Source organism: Vulpes vulpes, chromosome 10 (genome assembly GCF_048418805.1).
Source record: "Vulpes vulpes isolate BD-2025 chromosome 10, VulVul3, whole genome shotgun sequence".
Classification (NCBI taxonomy): Eukaryota; Metazoa; Chordata; class Mammalia; order Carnivora; family Canidae; genus Vulpes; species Vulpes vulpes.
In genome coordinates, this window is record NC_132789.1 from 8,476,899 (window position 1) to 8,494,885 (window position 17,987).

At 38.3% G+C, this 17,987-nt stretch overlaps 1 protein-coding gene across 1 annotated transcript in view; it reads right to left on the minus strand.

The window, feature by feature from the left end:
- Positions 1-1,749: 1,749 nt before the first annotated feature.
- PPTC7 (protein phosphatase targeting COQ7) overlaps positions 1,750-17,987 on the minus strand; it is a 40,107-nt gene continuing 23,869 nt past the window's right edge. Inside the window, exons 2-6 of the mRNA XM_026018814.2 lie at positions 17,435-17,614; positions 12,250-12,448; positions 8,652-8,775; positions 6,743-6,872; positions 1,750-5,650 (exon numbers count right to left, since the gene is read on the minus strand). Coding sequence (XP_025874599.1) covers positions 5,592-5,650; positions 6,743-6,872; positions 8,652-8,775; positions 12,250-12,448; positions 17,435-17,614 — 692 coding nt within the window. The 3' untranslated portion in view covers positions 1,750-5,591. The remainder of the gene's footprint in view (positions 5,651-6,742; positions 6,873-8,651; positions 8,776-12,249; positions 12,449-17,434; positions 17,615-17,987) is intronic.

Sequence of the window (17,987 nt, forward strand, 5' to 3'; positions counted from 1 at the left end):
CAGGCAGAGGGAGAAGCAGGCTCCATGCAGGGAGCCTGACAGAGATAGAGAGAGGTAGAAACACAGGCAGAGGGAGAAGCAGGCTCCATGCAGGGAGCCTGACATGGGACTTGATCCCAGGTCTCCAGGATCAGGCCCTGGGCTGATGGCGGCACTAAACCGCTGAGCCACCCCGGCTGCCCTATTTTGTTAAGATTTTAAGTAAAATAATCCCTGGAAAAAAAAGGTCAAGAATAAAAATAGGTAGCTATCCCCCCTCTTTTTGGAATCTTTTTATATATTGTAAAATTTTATTTTCTAGCCTTAAATGGTTCTGATTTTCATATGTGATTCTTATATTTCACAGTGTGATGCAGAAAATAATTTAATGGAATTGATGGCAAAAAATTATTTCTGTATTATCTGACATAGAGCAGCAACCTCCACTTTTGAGAGCCTAGGTTTGGAGTAAAATGAGACAGATGATGAATGTTTCTGTTCCTTGCCCCTTTAAGAATTAGCTTCTTGGGGATCCCTGGGTGGCTCAGATTTAGCGCCTGCCTTCAGCCCAGGGGGAGATCCTGGAGTCGCATGATTGAGTCCCACATCAGGCTCCCTGTGTGGAGCCTGCTTCTTCCTCTGCCTGTGTCTCTGCCTCTCTCTGTGTGTCTCTCATGAATAAAAAATAAAATCTTAAAAAAAAAAAAAATTAGCTTCTTACCTGAACAGATTAAAAAATCTGGCACAAACCATTGTTACATAATATGATGCATGCCTCTCCCTCCCCCAAACCTGTTTATAGTCAGTTATAACCTGACAAACTCCTGACTTCTGTAACATCTTTCTATGAAGTTTATGTGAAACCAACAAAGAAAATGTTAACTGGCAAGCAGTTGTACTTTACATCTTGTGAGGAATTCATACACAAAGGTGGCTGAGTGAATTAGTAAACTTTAGAACTGTGAACAGAGTTCTAACTAAAATCAGAATGAATTTGGCTCTTGTAGCTTAGTACTGAGTCAGAGCTACCCACAATAACCTAATAAAAACTCAAGTTTGTCTCAAAATGTTCCTCAATGAATGAAAATGGGCTTTCACTGAGCTTTTTGTAGAAATTGGCAATGCCCACATAATTTCAAGTCCTTCCATACTGTAGGCTAAAGATTTACATATCTTATGCTTACACTGATGATTAACACTGAATTTCACGTATTCCTGAAAACGCAGATGACGACAAGGAGAGCATGTATACCCGGGTAACTACAGGTCTCCTTGCAGAGGATGAAGTTTCTGGTTCTCACTGAAAAGGGCAGAGGGGTGTATGTAGGTTGTGAAGGCATCATCATCAGTAATTGCCTGGATGCAACATCAGTCTGGAAAAGATAGTTACAGTATTAAATGGCATAGAATCTGAGTTTTAGAATTTACATACAGAATGTTAAGTTTAAATGACATCAGTTTTTTTGTGGTTTCATTCCTTACCATTTGAAAGATGCAAAATCCTTATCAATTGGGAAAACGTCTATATTTTACATTCAATAATCAGTCCATTTTGATGGAATTTTGGGGGCAACTAAACTGATGTAGTAAACCAGCTGGTGATAAAGAGCTAAGGGGGATAAACTAATAAGACAGAAAATGATAGCTACGAAGTAAGGAGTCTCTGTTAGAATGACTAAGAGGCTTGGAAATGAGGACGTGACAGAGACCCAACAGAATGTCTAGGGCTGGTGTCTTAGTTACGGTTCAAATTAAGAGAAGTTACACAGATTAGTATAAATACTATATTTATTAAATATCTTTACAGTTTATTTAAATGTATTTACAGAACTATTCCTGCATAAGTTATATTTCAGACATCCAATTCAGGTCATTGCCTCTTGGGTAAGACAAATAATGATAGTCTCAACAGAAAAAAGCAGCTCATTAGTATACACAAATTCAAATTTGCTTCAGTATTTAGCCATCTTTGCCACAAACTACCTGCTAACTTAAAATTTTGACATGGACACTGTTGATTTTTAGTTGAGAAGTTCAATTTTGCAAAAAATATTTTTAAACAAATAGAATCCAAATGCTTTCTGCTTCATATTTTCAATTTTATAAGCAGATTTATATATATGTATACATACAAATTAAATTAACATTTATATATTGAGAAATGTGATTTTTTTCCAGGGAAATTGGATGCTGTAGCTTCTACCAAAGAGCGCTGGTATAAGGTGACAAGGAACCATGAACTTATTCGAAAGTACAAACATTTACAGTTCTAGCCAATCTTGTTTACAATCTCCAAAATGCTGAAAACTGACTCAGTGAATTCCCACAATTCCTGCCTTGTTACTCGATGTGGTAGGTTGGTGGTACTGAAGGCTACTGTTCTAGCCAGAAAAATGCAGCTGATAGGAGAGGAGACACACTCTCCCATCATGCAAAGCTTGAAATGTAGTTTCTACTCTAGACACAGCCCCCCCTCCCCCCAGACATGCATACCTGGAATGGATTCTTTTGTGATTTAGTACCTATCAACCATGTCAAGCCAGTACAGTAATTCAGGACAAATAACTGGTTTCCCCCACCCCCATTTCTTCAGTTTTTTAAGAGCCTATAGACTCTACTGTATTATCCATTCAGTAAATTTTTTGTGCGCAGGCAGCTTAAATTCACAGGAAGAAATAAGGTTCTGATATGTTTAGAGTGCACATTTTAAAACAGAATAAAATAAAAATTTCAAGCATGTGATAAAAATATTGATTTTTATAATACAGTATTGCTTTATAAATATAGATGGAAAAGCTATAAACTTTTACTGGTCTTTGGTGCATCCAGAGAGGGATAAATAATTTGCCATTTGTAAGTTAGAAATCCAAATTCTCTTTTGTTATAAAAGTCCAGTACATGAGGCAAATGTGTATGTATTTTATACTGCTTGATTTAAAATACAATTAACACACATTAAGTTCAGAATCAGACCCACCAAGTGGTATATCTCAGTCACACCCCACAGAGACTTGGATTCTGTGACCTGGAATATTCCAGTATGGGTCCAGCAGAGCCTCTGACTTCTGGGAGTGGAAGGAGAGTTACTTGTAAGCAGCACTCCAACTGATCATCACCCCTCCCACCCCCAACCCACCCCGGCGGTCATAAAATTAAGTGCATAACATACAAAGGACAGGGCAAAAATAAAATAGAGAAAGTATTCTGTGTCACTAATCTATGGGCCAGGTCCAAAGTCAGTTCCATTGTGAAACTCAGTTCTTGTCCCACTGTTTCCAATATCACTGACACAAACACATTGTTGATTTCTAATGGTCATTTCTCAAAAAAAGCCAAAAAAACAAATAACTGAATTGATTAAATGAGTTGTGTAAAAGACCACCAATCTAGCGTTATAAAGACTGTTTGATGGGTTAATAAGAGCAGAAAAAAGCCAGTGACTTGACCAGCATTGCTCTTACAAGGAATTAAATGTAAGCATTGGAAAATTAATGCAAAATAGATCCAGATCATAAGGCGACATACCTCTGACCAGATATAATTAAAAACCCAAACAAAAGAACTGAAATTGCCAGCCCAAATATAAATGTATTCCTTTCAACAAAACCCTTCTGGATGCAACTTTCTTTACTTTTTAAATACACAGAGACTGCAACAGTTTGTGCAAAATAAATACCCCGCCACTTGCCACTCACGCTTCCATGTTTTATCATAGCACGATGGGTACTCATTATTTAAATGGAGTCTCCCTCCACCCATCCCTCCCCTCCCTGTCTGCTATTTTCTCTACCAAATAATTCTGTTTTGTCAAGTTAGGGTAGTTAAGGCATTCTGACATGTAATTAAAGGTGATTCAAAATAGATATCTAACATTATGCCAATTTAGGAATAGTAGATAAATTACTGAACAGCTTACAAATGAATAACTCATTCTTATTATAAATGAAATGCCTGTTACAAGCATGATGCATTGAAATATAGTAATGACATGTACATGGTACATGTTAAACAATTTTAAATAAAACAAAAGCTTGACAGTTACTCAAATATACAGTACAAGTTCACAAAACAAAATCTTTTAAAACAAGTTGAGGTAACCTCAAACATAAGTTTTAATGCAATAAACCAGGGAATAAGTATCTCCTTGAGAGAAAGACACTTTCTGTATTCTCCTCCAGTAGATCCTCATCAGGTTTAATTGCATTCTCATCTATACACCAATGTTACCTGACTTATATATAAAACATGGCTTTAATTTAAGGATTTCTAAGTATATATTTTTTCTACCACCAAGTTAATGAAGGAAAAAAAACTGACCCAAAAATATATATCTTTACAGCAGTCGACTTGTACACAAACCTTAAAAATAAGTTTGAGCTTGCAGATAAAGGGAGAACTGAATGCGGGGTAGTTTTATAAGGAAACTATACACTGCAAGATGGCTATTCGGGAACTGTAAACATTAAGCTTGATTCAGAAACCCCTAAATTTCTGTGTAGGGCAATGCAAATGTCAGATCATCCCTAGGAGTTTTCTTCGTGAACTCTTGTGCTGTTGCCACTGCCCACGGTGCTCTTTCCATACGGACTCCCTGAATTTGGTGCATGCTCTACGGATAGCAAGGCTAGTAATGAAAAGTCTGAGAGTGAGACTAGCAGTAGCAGGACCATCAAAACCCAACAAAATTCAGTTACAGCTGTCCATTTTCTATTAGGCCTGTAGGGAGAGGGCTCCTGCACAGGGTTATTGTATCAGACAGCTGGGGGGAATTTCAGCCATAACATTACATTTCTTGGCTTTGAGGAGTTTTATGATCTTAATATTTCCACTGAAAAAATTTGGCAGGGAGTCTCCCCAACCCCTCCAGCAGATCAGGCCATCAGCCTGTGATTTGGACTAATCAATAAACTGCCAAAACTTTCCTCATCAGGAGCACAATTAGGCATATTTTAAAAACCAAAAACCATTTGCATCAACAAAATTAAACTGAATTTTTCTTCTGATTTGTAACAAAAAAGCTCCTAGGATGAAGATTTCATAATCCAGAGCAAGGTTTTAGAGCAGAATTATAAGCCCCTGAAAAATAGGAGTTTATAATGAAAACATAAAGCCACACCCAATCATCATAACAAAGACTGTATGTATAGTACACGTTTAACATTTCTTTTGATGATAATGTAAATGCATGTTTCTAGTAGATGTACCATAACATACAATTTGTGTTAAACTTTTAAAATTCCTTTTACGCATTGTAATTTTGAATTCACTTTACCAACATCACTCATTTTCAATACTTAAACCATTTTTGAAACATAATAGCCATGTTGGTGTTGAAAACCTCCATCCCATCATGAAAAAGGATGGTAAGAAGTGAAGGTCGATCTTCACATCTTGCTTCTCTTCAAAATGGCTGGCAGATATGAGCTAGTGAATGACAGTAGTGGTTCTCCACGAAGATCTCAACCATGTCTCAAAAAGACAAGCAAAGGCTTTACATCACTGGCCATTGAGATCAGTGGCAAAGAAACATGGTCCTGCCAGCAGGATCAGCACACATGGCAGGGGAGAATTTGGGAAGATGAAAGGAAGGCCAGAGCTGACACTAAGGCAAGTCAGTCTGTATACTCAGCCACTATTGAAAGAAGGACAGTGATGTCATCTGGCTTTCCACCTAAAATGAAAATGAAAATGACAATGTCTTCGTACATCTTAAAAGGAAAAGTCAATTAAAAATGTAAGCCTAAAAAAGTACTAAGAGGACAAATGCTTGCGATTCAGAGAGGTTTGGTTTGATCTCTAGTAGAAAAAACATATTTGATAAAGTGAAATAGTTTAAAAAAATTACATGTAACTTAATTATATGAAGTCTAAAAAAATCTTCACTGCTTCTTTACAACAGGCGCTCCATTAAAATGGCCACCATATCCTCTGTTTATAGCAATCACAGTAGAGACAAAATCTGGTTAAGATAAATTCTGCCTGACGAGAAAGTTACATGCTTCTACTGACAATCCTAATTTGGACAAACATATCTAATGTTTTGAAACTAGGAATAGTCTTGTATTCTAATCTGCCAAACAGCTATGGCATGTGCTTTTTTCTATTTTAGTACTTCCTGGAGGGCTAAGAAATGCTTTACATGTCATAATATTGTATCAGCAAGAAACTGACCAACTCCATGAGTTCTGATATGATAGCACCAACATGTCATCCCAGCTCTAAGACTGAGCTACTGGCCTGCTCCCAAGTTACGTATCATTCAGTAGAGAGGAGGACTTAGGCAAGGACAGTTTAACATTGCTTCCCTCTTCAAAATCTGCTGTGGTAATTTGGCAGGCAAATATTGTCAACGAGTCCCACAAAGCCAGAGGAAGGGAGAAGTGAAATGTCAGACCCGTGAAGGGCAGAATGTTAAACTGTTAGGAATGTCCAGGGCCTCTAGGCGGACTTGGAGGCCTTCTGGGCTCAGGTCCAGGCAGTGCAGTGGTGGCAATAAAGGGCTTCAGGTTCCACCTGCCTCTACAGCCAATGAAGTTCCGTTCTGGAGGGCATCCTCTGTGAGGAAGACATGGTGACATGCACTTGCTCTAATCCTCCAGTGTTAGGGCCTGCTGACCTTGCTCAAAGCTATGGGTTCACAGCTGGAACAGGACACGTCACCGTCTCACCCCAGTATGCTAGTTTACTGCACCACAGAGCCCAGAATGCTCCCATCCTACTATGTCCCCAGTTAGTCCCTATGACCTTCCTAAGGAATGCTTACCTCTCACATTCAATCCGTTGTCACATGCAAATTGTGCAAAAGGTGACATATAATTTGGGTCATAGGCCAGCTCATGGGCTTGCTCAGCAATGCTTCTTGCCGTCTGTTGTATACTTTCATAATTGGAATTCTAAGATGAAAGGATGAAGGAGTTATTTTTACCAAAATGCCTCATATGATTTCTGCGTGTAAGTATACTTCTTGCAGATATCACTTTTTGAGACAGTAACATTTATCTAACCACAATTTCCACCATTTAAGTTATATTATAGTTAGAGAAGACATTACAACATTACATATTCAGTAAAATGAACAAGACCACAAGTGAGTGCTGCCTGCACAAGATGTCAATCGGATGTCACCCTTTGCTAGGATGGCCTTGGGTCCTAAAGTCTGGATTTTCATTTTTGCTTTTTTCCCCACTTGGAATTCTTAAGGTATTCTTGCTAAAATTGGATGGGACTGAAAAGGTGGATTTTGATAGCACTTTAGGGATGACCTCAAAAGTTTCCTTGTTTAGGAATGCAACCCTGGCCAACCATAATTTGCTCTTTGAGTAAGAGCTGCCAGTTGTCCTACCGAAAATACCTTTAGAATTTTATAGCATGATGAAAGATTCTTGTTTAGCTGTGTAATCTTGAGTCATACCCTTATGCTTGCTGCTTCAACTTTCTCATCTGTAAAATGGGGATGGGAAACAAGGTCCATTTTAGCTCTAACATTCTAAGATTTGGGATAGTTTCAGTATAAATAATAAAAGGCCACTGCTTCAATGTCACCTCCTCAAAAAGTCTTCCCTACCCAATTTCTAAAATAGCAGCCCTCTTTATTCTCTGTTCCATTACCCTGCTTTATTTTTCTTATTTACTACCAACATTCACCATATATTTCTTTCTCTGTATTTTCTGTCTCCCTCCCCTAGAAATATAAGCTCCATATAGGGAGGGAATGTGATACTTCTACTTACCACCCCATCACCACACAGAGCACAGTATCAGCACCATGTAAGCACCTGACCTTTTACTGCATTCCGCAGATGAGGCACGACTCTGAGGATTTCATATGCAGTCTTAATTAACCCTCAGCACAACCCTATAAAGTGGACCTGTGGTAACCCCCATTTTAAAGGTGAGGAAAACACTGCTTAACAATTTTAAAAACTTAAAGTCACACTGCTTAGTGGTAAGAACATAGGAAAACACTAATTTCCCCTAGAGTTTGTACTCTTACAAAGCCAGGAAAATATGGAAAAACTGGTTTTCACTTCCTTCCACTCTCTGTATGGGCCAAGTCTGAACTGTTTCATTACTGGTGACAGTTCAGATCATATCAAGGCCCCTAGCTGCCTGCTGCCCTTGGCTGGCTCTGGTATGGCGATTTCCTGTCTTTCCCAACCTCAACACCTGCTGGGTTTGTTAAAAGAATGAGAGGAGAAAAAGACAATCAGGAGCCAATACCATTAAAAATACAAGAAATTGGGCAGCCCCGATGGCGCAGCGGTTTAGCGCTGCCTGCAGCCCACGACATGATCCCGGAGACCCCGGATCAAGTCCCACATCAGGCTCTCTGCGTGGAGCCTGCTTCTCCCTCTCTCTCTCTCTCTCTCTCTGTCTCTCTCATGAATCAATAAATTAAATCTTAAAAAAAAAATACAAGAAATTTCTCATCTGGGCTTTCCTACCTTTACCACTTTACTATAGGTATGGGGGAGAAATCTCTTTTTCCCTCAAGTTCTCCAATTGTGAATATTTCCATTTACAATTGCTTGAATGACCAGAACCATTATTTTCCTAAATTCTCAAAACAGTCTTTTCCAAAACTACAAAAAGAGATAATACAATTAAACCAATAAAACCTAGCTGCCCAGAGAGGGCCACTGTTTCCACGAACCAACCTTTGAGTTAATTACCTTTAATTTTTTTAGCTCCTGGAGAATCATATAATCAGGCATGTTGTCAAAAAGTCCATCTGTTGCTGTCAGGATAATGTCTCCTAACTGGACATCAAAAGATGTGCTATCAGCAGCATCCGGGCTGTGACAAGGACAGGATGGGGCAAAGTTACGAGAGGCCTTCAGAGATAAGGTTCAAAGTTTTCAACAGGCACTAGGTTACAATGTAATAAGGCTTTAAAAAAAAGGCAATTTATAATAACAGAATCAATAATAAAAACTAGTCATTTTGAAATCCCTAACCTTGAAAAAAATTAATTGAAGAATCTGATATAAATATTTCAAAAGCTTAACTAAAACTACTAAGTAAAACTGAGTTTGATGATTAGTCACATATGGCTTAAAAGAAGGAAGGGTTCTTTTCTAACATGCCTCTAAAGTCCTAGTAGAAATGAGTCTTTATTTCCTAATTATTTACAGCCAAATTCCATCCTCTCTTATTCATTTTCTACTCATCAGTTTCCCTTCAGGCTTGACTCTGGCTCTCAGGAGGCTGCAGCATAGTGGAACAATAGAGCACTCTGGAAAAGAGCCTGCAAATACAGATACTGTAAGAATTCACATGAAATGCCTACACTGTACTTACTATATACTAGTAGTTACTAGTATTATCACAAGTGTATTATTACTAGTGTGGACTAGTAAGGCAGAATAAGGTCTGGTCTCTCAGGGCTTAAAGAATGCTCACCACACATAAGTATTTAATTATTAGTGTGTGTGGCACATAGTAGATCCTGAAGAAATATCTAATAAAGGAAGAAAACAAAGTAAATAACCCTCCAAATTGTGTGGGAGGGGAACCTCCTTAATATATTGTTAATGAAGAAAGGAACAGTGTGTGTGTGTGTCAGGGGAAGATCCATAGATACAGATGCTTCTATATGCAGAGAATAAATCTGGAATGACGCAAGAAATAGATTGGCTGTCTCTGAGAGAAACTGTGTTGCTGGGGATGAGATAGGAGGTAGGTTTTTCACTACATCTTAGTATAAAACTTTAAAAAAGATAGATGGGAGATTTTTTTTCTCTAACTTGATGAAAGCAGATACCAGAACTGGGGGGTAGGGAAGGGACACCAGGTGGGGAGAAAAGATTGTATATTCAAAGAGTTAATGGCCCTCTCAAAGGCTGGTTCTCAGCCATTTCCAAAGGCTAGCTTCACTGAATCCAAGCCTCCAAGGTAGGGAAAGATGAAATATCTAAGTCTGCCTCAACCTATAATTAGGCAACAAGTGCAAAGAAAAAATTTACACACTGACCCAGAAAGGAGGAGCCAGAACCAAAGTACCCTAAACTTGACAGGAAGACCTCAAAACTTATGTAACTGACATGTTATAAAATATGTGAGGAGAAAACATAAAAACAAACAACCCACCAATGCCTACGAGAGATCTACACAAAGTACACAGAAAATTTTTGGTTCACCCTCTCTTGACTGAGGAAAGAAATAGCGTTTAAAAGTTCTGTGATGGGCTTTGGCAAGGAACTTTCACTCACACATTTCTACCACAACCACTTTGTAAACACAGTTACTAAAGGAAAACCTGTAAATTAAGGTTAAAATTATATTTTCTAGATAAGAGGAACTAGGTAAAATAGGATGTAAATGCTATCTTGCAGCAGAGGAAAAAGACTGTAAAGCTGATGGAAACCAGGTCGATTTCTTCTGTGGAATAAAGAAAAACAATACAAGATACTTCCCAGTTGCTCAGACTTTGGAAACAAATCAGATTCTAGCAGTTTAGATTAATGACCAGGTTGGCAGTGAAGTTCTATTTTATGCTGAGGTTTTTCTTCCCTAGGAGTGTCCTCTGCTATCCCGCCTGCCGAGGCTCGCTACCATTGGACAGTCTGTCCTCTTCTCCCAACACTCCCACCCATGAGCTTGGTGTTCCGCCAGCTGCAGTTTTGCCCATTTTGATTGAACATACTGTGCCGCTGGAAACTTTTGACTGCACTGAAACACGAGCTGAAGTCACATGCTCACAAGCTGTCTGTGGGTTCCAGGGAAGCAACCTCCACCTCACTGGCAGGCCAGGCAGAGTACTGCCCTAATCAGATGGTCCCAAAGATAGTGTGTGAGATATGGCAGGGCAGCTCTAGCACTCAGAAGCCAAACAACAAGAATCAAATAAGAGAAAATTAAAACACTGCTCTCTGTAACTGTTAGTTGAACCTGGTATCCACCAAGCCCTTGGGGTTTTGCTTTCTCCTCATTCCAATATGGCGAATATGAATATATATTACAGCCAACTGAAGAAGGGCCTATAATGAAATATTCCTCCAGTTATGGTAACCTACCCTAACCTGACATAAAAAAAAAAAAATGCTTCCTTCTAAGTAGTCAGCAATTGTCTGTCTTTTTCTTTCTTTTTAAAGATTTTATTTATTTATTCATGAGGGATACAGAGAAAGGCAGAGACATAGGCAGAGGGAGAAGCAGGCTCCGTGCTGGGACCCTGATGCGAGACTGGATCTGGGGACTCCGGGATCATGACCTGAGCCAAAGGCAGATGCTCAACCACTAAGCCACGTCCCTCTACTTGATAGTTCTTATTAAGAATCTTGAGTGCAAACTAAGATAAAATGGCAGTTGCCACTGCCGTTTTTAAACTTGTAATAAGTATTATATAATTAGGTATTCAGGATTGTCCATCAAAAGTCTATCGTTGGGCACCTGGGTGGCTCAGTGGTTGAGCCTCTGCCTTTGGCTCAGGGTGTGATCCCAGGATCCGGGATCAAGCTCTATATTGGGCTCCTTGCATGGAGCCTGCTTCTCCCTCTGCCTAGGTCTCTGTCTGTCTCTCTTTCTGTGTCTCTCATGAATAAATAAATAAATAAAATCTTAAAAAAAAAAAAAGAACTATTAGGTAGAGACAGTAGGCACTTGCAAGACTACTTCTATTTTTACACAAGGTTCATTACCCATTTAGCAACATTTATGAATCACGGCAAGGTTTGTGCCAGGTCCTATAAAGTTGTTAAAGGCAGAGGAATAGGAGACTGTCTTAGCTTTACTCTGTACTCTCATCTTAGAAAAGATAAACTGTAAAAGTTGATTCAAAAGAGTAGTTATTGTCTTGAAAATGTCTTGACAATTTAAAAGTTCTATGTGATGCATATAATAGGAGGCCCTTAGAATCAGGAAGTTATTCTGATAAATAAAGCAGATGTCTATTTGAACTCTTCCCTAACAACATATGCAAAATATCGTACAGGCAATGGCATGCATGGACAATGACTCATTTCTCCAGCACAATTTAACAAATATAACCATATGTTGGTTTTGGTACGAAAAACTGATATTCTGTAAGCTTGAAGAGATTTTCAGTCTTGTCAAATTATTGGGTGTTTATTTGAATTCAACTTGGCTGCAGGAGCCAGCAAAATATCTTTCAAAGTCAAACTAAAAGGTCCTTTTGGTGAGAGTATTCTCGTTGTGCCTTCTAATCTCACATGACAAAAATGCCCATCTCCACTGTAGTTAAGAGGGATGGGAGAAGAATGCAGGTGAGCCATGCCCTGCTCACCCTTAATGACCAACAGGGGAGATTACCTGTCACTCAGGACGACTCCTTCGGCTTCAGGTGGTGCAATTGAGAGCTGGAATGGAGTGTTGAAGTAATGCTGCTGCTCATCTGATCGGTGCACAACTTCACCACCCCTGACAACCAGAAAGCCTGAATCACCCAGGTTTGCTGTGTGTAAGCGGTGGCTAGTTCTGTCCAGCACCACGATGCAGGCAGTACTGCTACCTAGAAACAAAAATGATCTCCATTTATTTTCTCTTCCTAGGCTATCTTTGCATCCACATTTTGATTCCATCATCTCAAAAAGCAACATGCCACATTGGAACCTTCTTTGCCTGTCTTAGTCATGCTCCTATCTCCAACAAATAGCAATAGTAACCTGATCAGGGTCAATACGATGGGGTAAAAAAAAGGGATTTATTTATATTATATATAGTATGCAAGCCTCTGAAGTCTGAATTCTTCCATTTGGAAACATAGAAAACAAATAAAAATGGCTGGTATTTAATTATACTATTTCATTTCAGTAGTTCTATAATCTATGCCAAATGCTCAAAAGCATGTTGTGGAGGTATTAAGTTTTAATACTTAAATGCCAGAATAAGAATGTTATGTTTTCCTGACATTTCTTATTAGTCACTGGCAGGAAGGCTTCTCCGCAAAATTCACTAAAATTTAAGACAGGGATATAACTACAATTTTTAACCAGATTTCCATCTGTTGAGGTCATGAAGAAACTTCACTGGAGACTCACTATGAAGTGACAAGACCAATTTTCCCAAGTAGCCTATGGAATCATCCTGTTCACTTTATAGAAACTACTCATGTTCAGAGGGAAGAGACCACATTCTAAGCAGAAAGCAAAAAGCTTCTGTGTACCTTTGTAGCCCTCTGTGTACCTTTGTAGCCCTTTGTAGCCTTCTGTGTACCTTTGTAGCCCTTTGTAGCCCACAGCTCACATGACCTTCCCAAGACTGAAAAGCTGATGTACAACTAGTAAGACTGCTTTCAAGTACTAAAATTTAAACTTACACCTACAGAAAAAATGGCAAAGTAGAAAAATAAACAGTTCACCAAGAAGTAAATGTAAATGGTAAGTATATAAAAAACATCATCATCATACTAGTAGCCATTTTGCCTGTCAGTTTAACAAAAGCCAAAAAAGGGTACTGCATGGTGTTGGCAAGAGTCCAGGGAACGTGCTCTTATTCCATGATGGCAAGAGAATAAAACTACACAGCCTTCTTTCTAAAGGGCAGCATAACTTTGAAAAAAGTGCATATCCTCTGATTTAGCAATTCCTAAGAAACAACTAGAGATGTAAACAAAATTAGTACAAAAACACTGTTTAAGATCAAGAAGAACTGAGAACAACCTCAACATCTAAAATTAAGGGACTGGTTAAATAAATTATAGTACATCCATGCAATAGAAGGTTATACGCTATCATATAATACTTGGGAGTGTAGACTCGAGTCAGCCTGCCTGCATCTGAATGCTGGCTCTGTTAACTTACTAGCTGTGTGACCTGGGGCAAATTACTTAACCTCTTTGCACCTGTTTCCTCATTTACAAAATAGGGAGAATGTGAAACTAGCTCTTAGTGTTGTTTGTCAGGATAAAATTAGTTAAATCATATTAAACACTTGCAACACATAATAAGTGTTAGCTATTTGGTAGCCACTAAAATTGTTAGAGAAATATACTTGAAAATGGAAGATAAATGAAACAAGTAGACTTCAAGATAGTATTAAAGTTTTCTTAAATAAAAAGTATTATCAACTTAAATTGTACGTCAAAAAAAGTAAAATTTAATGTAATAAAAAAAATAAATAAACCAACAGTAGGCAAAAGCTAAATCGTTAAGATGACTGTTAAAAGCAAAACAAAAGAAACAGGCTGTGGAACCAGCTGTGTTAAATCCCAGGACTCCATCGTTTTCTAGCTGTGTGACGGTGGGCAAGTCACTTATTCTTTCTAGGGCTCAGTTTCTTTCCAACAAAATAGGAAATAAAAGCAAAAGAACCTACCTCACGGGGCCTGCTATAAGCACACAGTATATTCACAATTCCTATTACCATTATTATTATTATTTTTTATGATTTTATTGATTCGTTCATGAGAGACACACAGAGAGAGGCAGAGACATAGGCAGAGGGAGAAGCAGGCTCTGCGGGAAACCTGATGTGGGACTCGATCCTAGCACCCCGGGATCACGCCCTGAGCCAAACACAGATGCTCAACTGCTAAGCCACCCAGGAGTCCCCCATTACCATTATTCTATTCACAAACATACATGAAAGAAAAATCAGGGAGCATAATCACTAAAATATTAATTCAATAGAATTATGGAAAATTTGTTATTAATTTTCCTTGATGAAAATGTATAAAATATAAAAACACTTAAATTTAAGCATTTATCTCATCACAACATTCAGAAATTCCATTTTCTTGTTATCTAACCTGATAGCCTAATGCTAAGCTATCTAGTTTCTACCCATCAAACATCAAGAAAAACATAGTACTGTAACTAACTAGTGCCAGATAACCTGCTGCATAGCTTATGTTAGAGGTAAGATCACCAATTACCCTTCCTTCCTAACTCAATGCACAAAAACTCTAATCATTTTTCATTAATAGAATCACCACACAAAAGATCTTCTAAAGCTGATGGGATTAATCTGAGGAAGAAAAATGACAGATGAGTAGCAGAGCCCTGAAAATCCTGGGGCAGGAAGGACTCGTGTTGACTCATTATTACTCACTGACATACTCAGGCTATCATTTTGCTACCCCGGTGGCTGTCACCGTCACCCACTGAGTTAGAGTCAAAACGGTCCTCCTGAATGACACAGCTTTAATATGCAAAGCGGCACCAATGAAGGCAAGTTCAGCCTTACAGAATCATGTAGGCTTGGAGTGTATACTCCTCCTCTGCCTCTTCAAATAATTGCAGTGTTCACATGGCTAAGGCCCTGAGAGCCTAATACTGGGAGAAGAACTCATTATTCTTATGTACTTAGGAACAAGCAGGAAAAGAAGAAAAGAAGTGTTGAGAACTACAGTGTCAGATGTTCAGACCATCGACTAATACAGAAAGGAACCCAAAATGAAAATATTTTTATCACTGGGCTCTAATTTTGTAAACTGTGAAACCTTTTGTGCAGCACAGAAAGAAGGAACCTTATTAGGATTGACCCCTCAATTCTTAAGATATGTTGGCTCCATAAGATTTAACTCCATTTAAGGGTTTCTGATGTCAATCCAGATCTAAAAGCAGCAAGAGATTCTCAGGAAATATGTGGTTGACCTTTATATTGGAATTGTGTTATAGGCTTTTTAGCAATTGCAGATTAAAAAAAAGATGACTTAATCTTGTAAAGTTATCATTTGCAATTATATCTGAGGTTCAATAAGGCTGTCTTTGTCAAAAAATGCTTTAGTTACAAACAGCTTAGAGAGGTATGTGTGTTAGGTGAGAGAAGTGTATGTATGTCAAACATAGTAATGAAGGATTATTTCAACATGTCTTTTAGGAGAAAAAAATGATTATAATATTCAGCATAAGAAAACTTCTAGTAAGTCCTTAAATTTATTTTAAGATTTCCAAACTACATGAGCGTAGACAGGAAAGGAAGGAGGGAGAAGGAAGAAACACAGCAAAAAAGGAAGCTTTCAAAGTGCAAAATTAGGACAGGTGTTTTCCAACTGCTTTTTCAGTAAATGGATAAGGGGGTTGTCAGCAGAGAACTCATGGGAACATGTGAGAGCTGGGACCCAGAATCTGTGTCTATAGGCTCTTTGTTAGATGTAAGACTATTAGATAGTATTCTACAATGTCCTCTTTCCCTCAACATGTTTCTGAATATTGCCTGAAGCTTTGAGTTGTTACTTTTCATAAAAAAAGATCCCTCCATTTAACAAATGAAGCAAGGGGGTCAAAGGTTAAGTAGTTTGCCCAAAGTCATATTGCAAGTCGACAGAGAGGTGCTAAAAATAGAATCTAGGATGTTTCACTGTGCCAGGCAAGCTCCAGATTGCATGTCCAAAATAGCGGATTAAGACAAAGCGGTATACTGAAACCTCAAGACAAGGTTTCCCTTCAGTTAGAAGGAAAACAAAGCTGATTAGTCACAGCACAGAGACAGAAGATGGCAGTGTGATAGAAAGAACCCCTTCTTGTAAAAGATTTAAATCGAAGGCAAAATTTTACAACAAGGAGATACCATTAACACTGAACAGAGGTTGATTTTCCATGTGGATGGTAACAGGGAGGGAGGCTACTTCTAGTAAGATGCTGGCAATAAGCAGAAACTTAATAATACCCTTCTGAGAGCCTGCTCAGAAGGCTGGGTAAGTTGTTGGGTTAAGTTCCCAGGAAACCATTTAACAAACAAACGTAGAAGCCTAGCCAAAGATGCTCCATTAGCATACCAGATAAACACACACTGGGTATTTGGAAGTTTTCCAATACAAGATTAACGGGGATCTATTTTGTGCCATGCTATTTCATAGACTTATCAGCTACCTGCTAGCAGTCTGGGGTGCCATCTGCAACTTGAACTCTCCAACTTAATTTTACATACCAGATACCATTCTCTTTCTTCCTCCCTGGGAGAGAACCACTATCCTGAATTATACAACCACTTACTTTTCTTTCTTCTTTTATCATATTTTGGAATCCCTGAACAATATGGTTTTACTTTTTTATGTTTCTGAATTTGAAATATGGAGTCTGTTAGGTGGTACTCTGCAGTGTTCTATTTTCTCTCAATAACATGTTCCTGAGCATTGCATGCAGCTTTAAGTCTTTCCCTTTCAAAATGTGCTTTTCTACAATAAATAGACTTTTTAGGTTGTTCCCAGTTTTCTGCTGTTATAAGCCATATTACTATGAACATAGCTGTACCTATCTTAATACACAGATATGCAAGTTTCTCTAGTCTAAAGGTATAAACCTAGAAGTGGAACTGCTAGGGCATACTATCTATTTACACTTAACTTTATTCTGTAATTCCAAATTGGCTATACCTATTTACATTTTCTCAAAGCAGTAGTATGTATTCTGGTATGCTCACAGCTTCTCTATCAAACTCTGTTTAATAAAGAGCTTCAGAAAAAAAGCTGGGCAGCTAAGTGATTTTTTTCATTTTGTTGTTAACCATCTCTTGAGTTTCTTTACAAAGGAAAACACATAGTATATCTACTTACCAAGCAAAGGTACTTTATTTTGCAGCAACTCACAGTAGCTTGTAGTAAGGATTCCAATGGGATTACTCGGGACGAACCGTCCTTCTTTTACTAACCGTTCACACGTCCGCATTAAAGTCCCTGAGAACTGAGACGGATCAACTCCATAGTCTCTCCATCCTCCTACACCATCTGCAACTCCTAAAAACAAAACAAAACAAAATTACATTAAAAGGATGCTCTTAACAAAAAAAAATAAAAAAAAATAAAATAAAAGGATGCTCTTGCTGACTTCCCAGGAATTCTTATCTCTGTCTTAACAGTTAATTTTCCTACTATGCTAGTACCTAAATTTACCCTGAAATTCAGAATGAGAAGTGCCCAAATTTAATGTATTATACACACTAATACTCTTAATCCTTATTTTCTACTTAGAATTTGATCTTTCATATGCTGATGAATGAATATGTGAGCTACCACAGGGTGACATTGCCTACTAGCCAAGAGTTCAATTTCAGCAAGATTATCATCTTTGTATAGAAATATTATTTATTGGGACGCCTGGGGGGGCTCC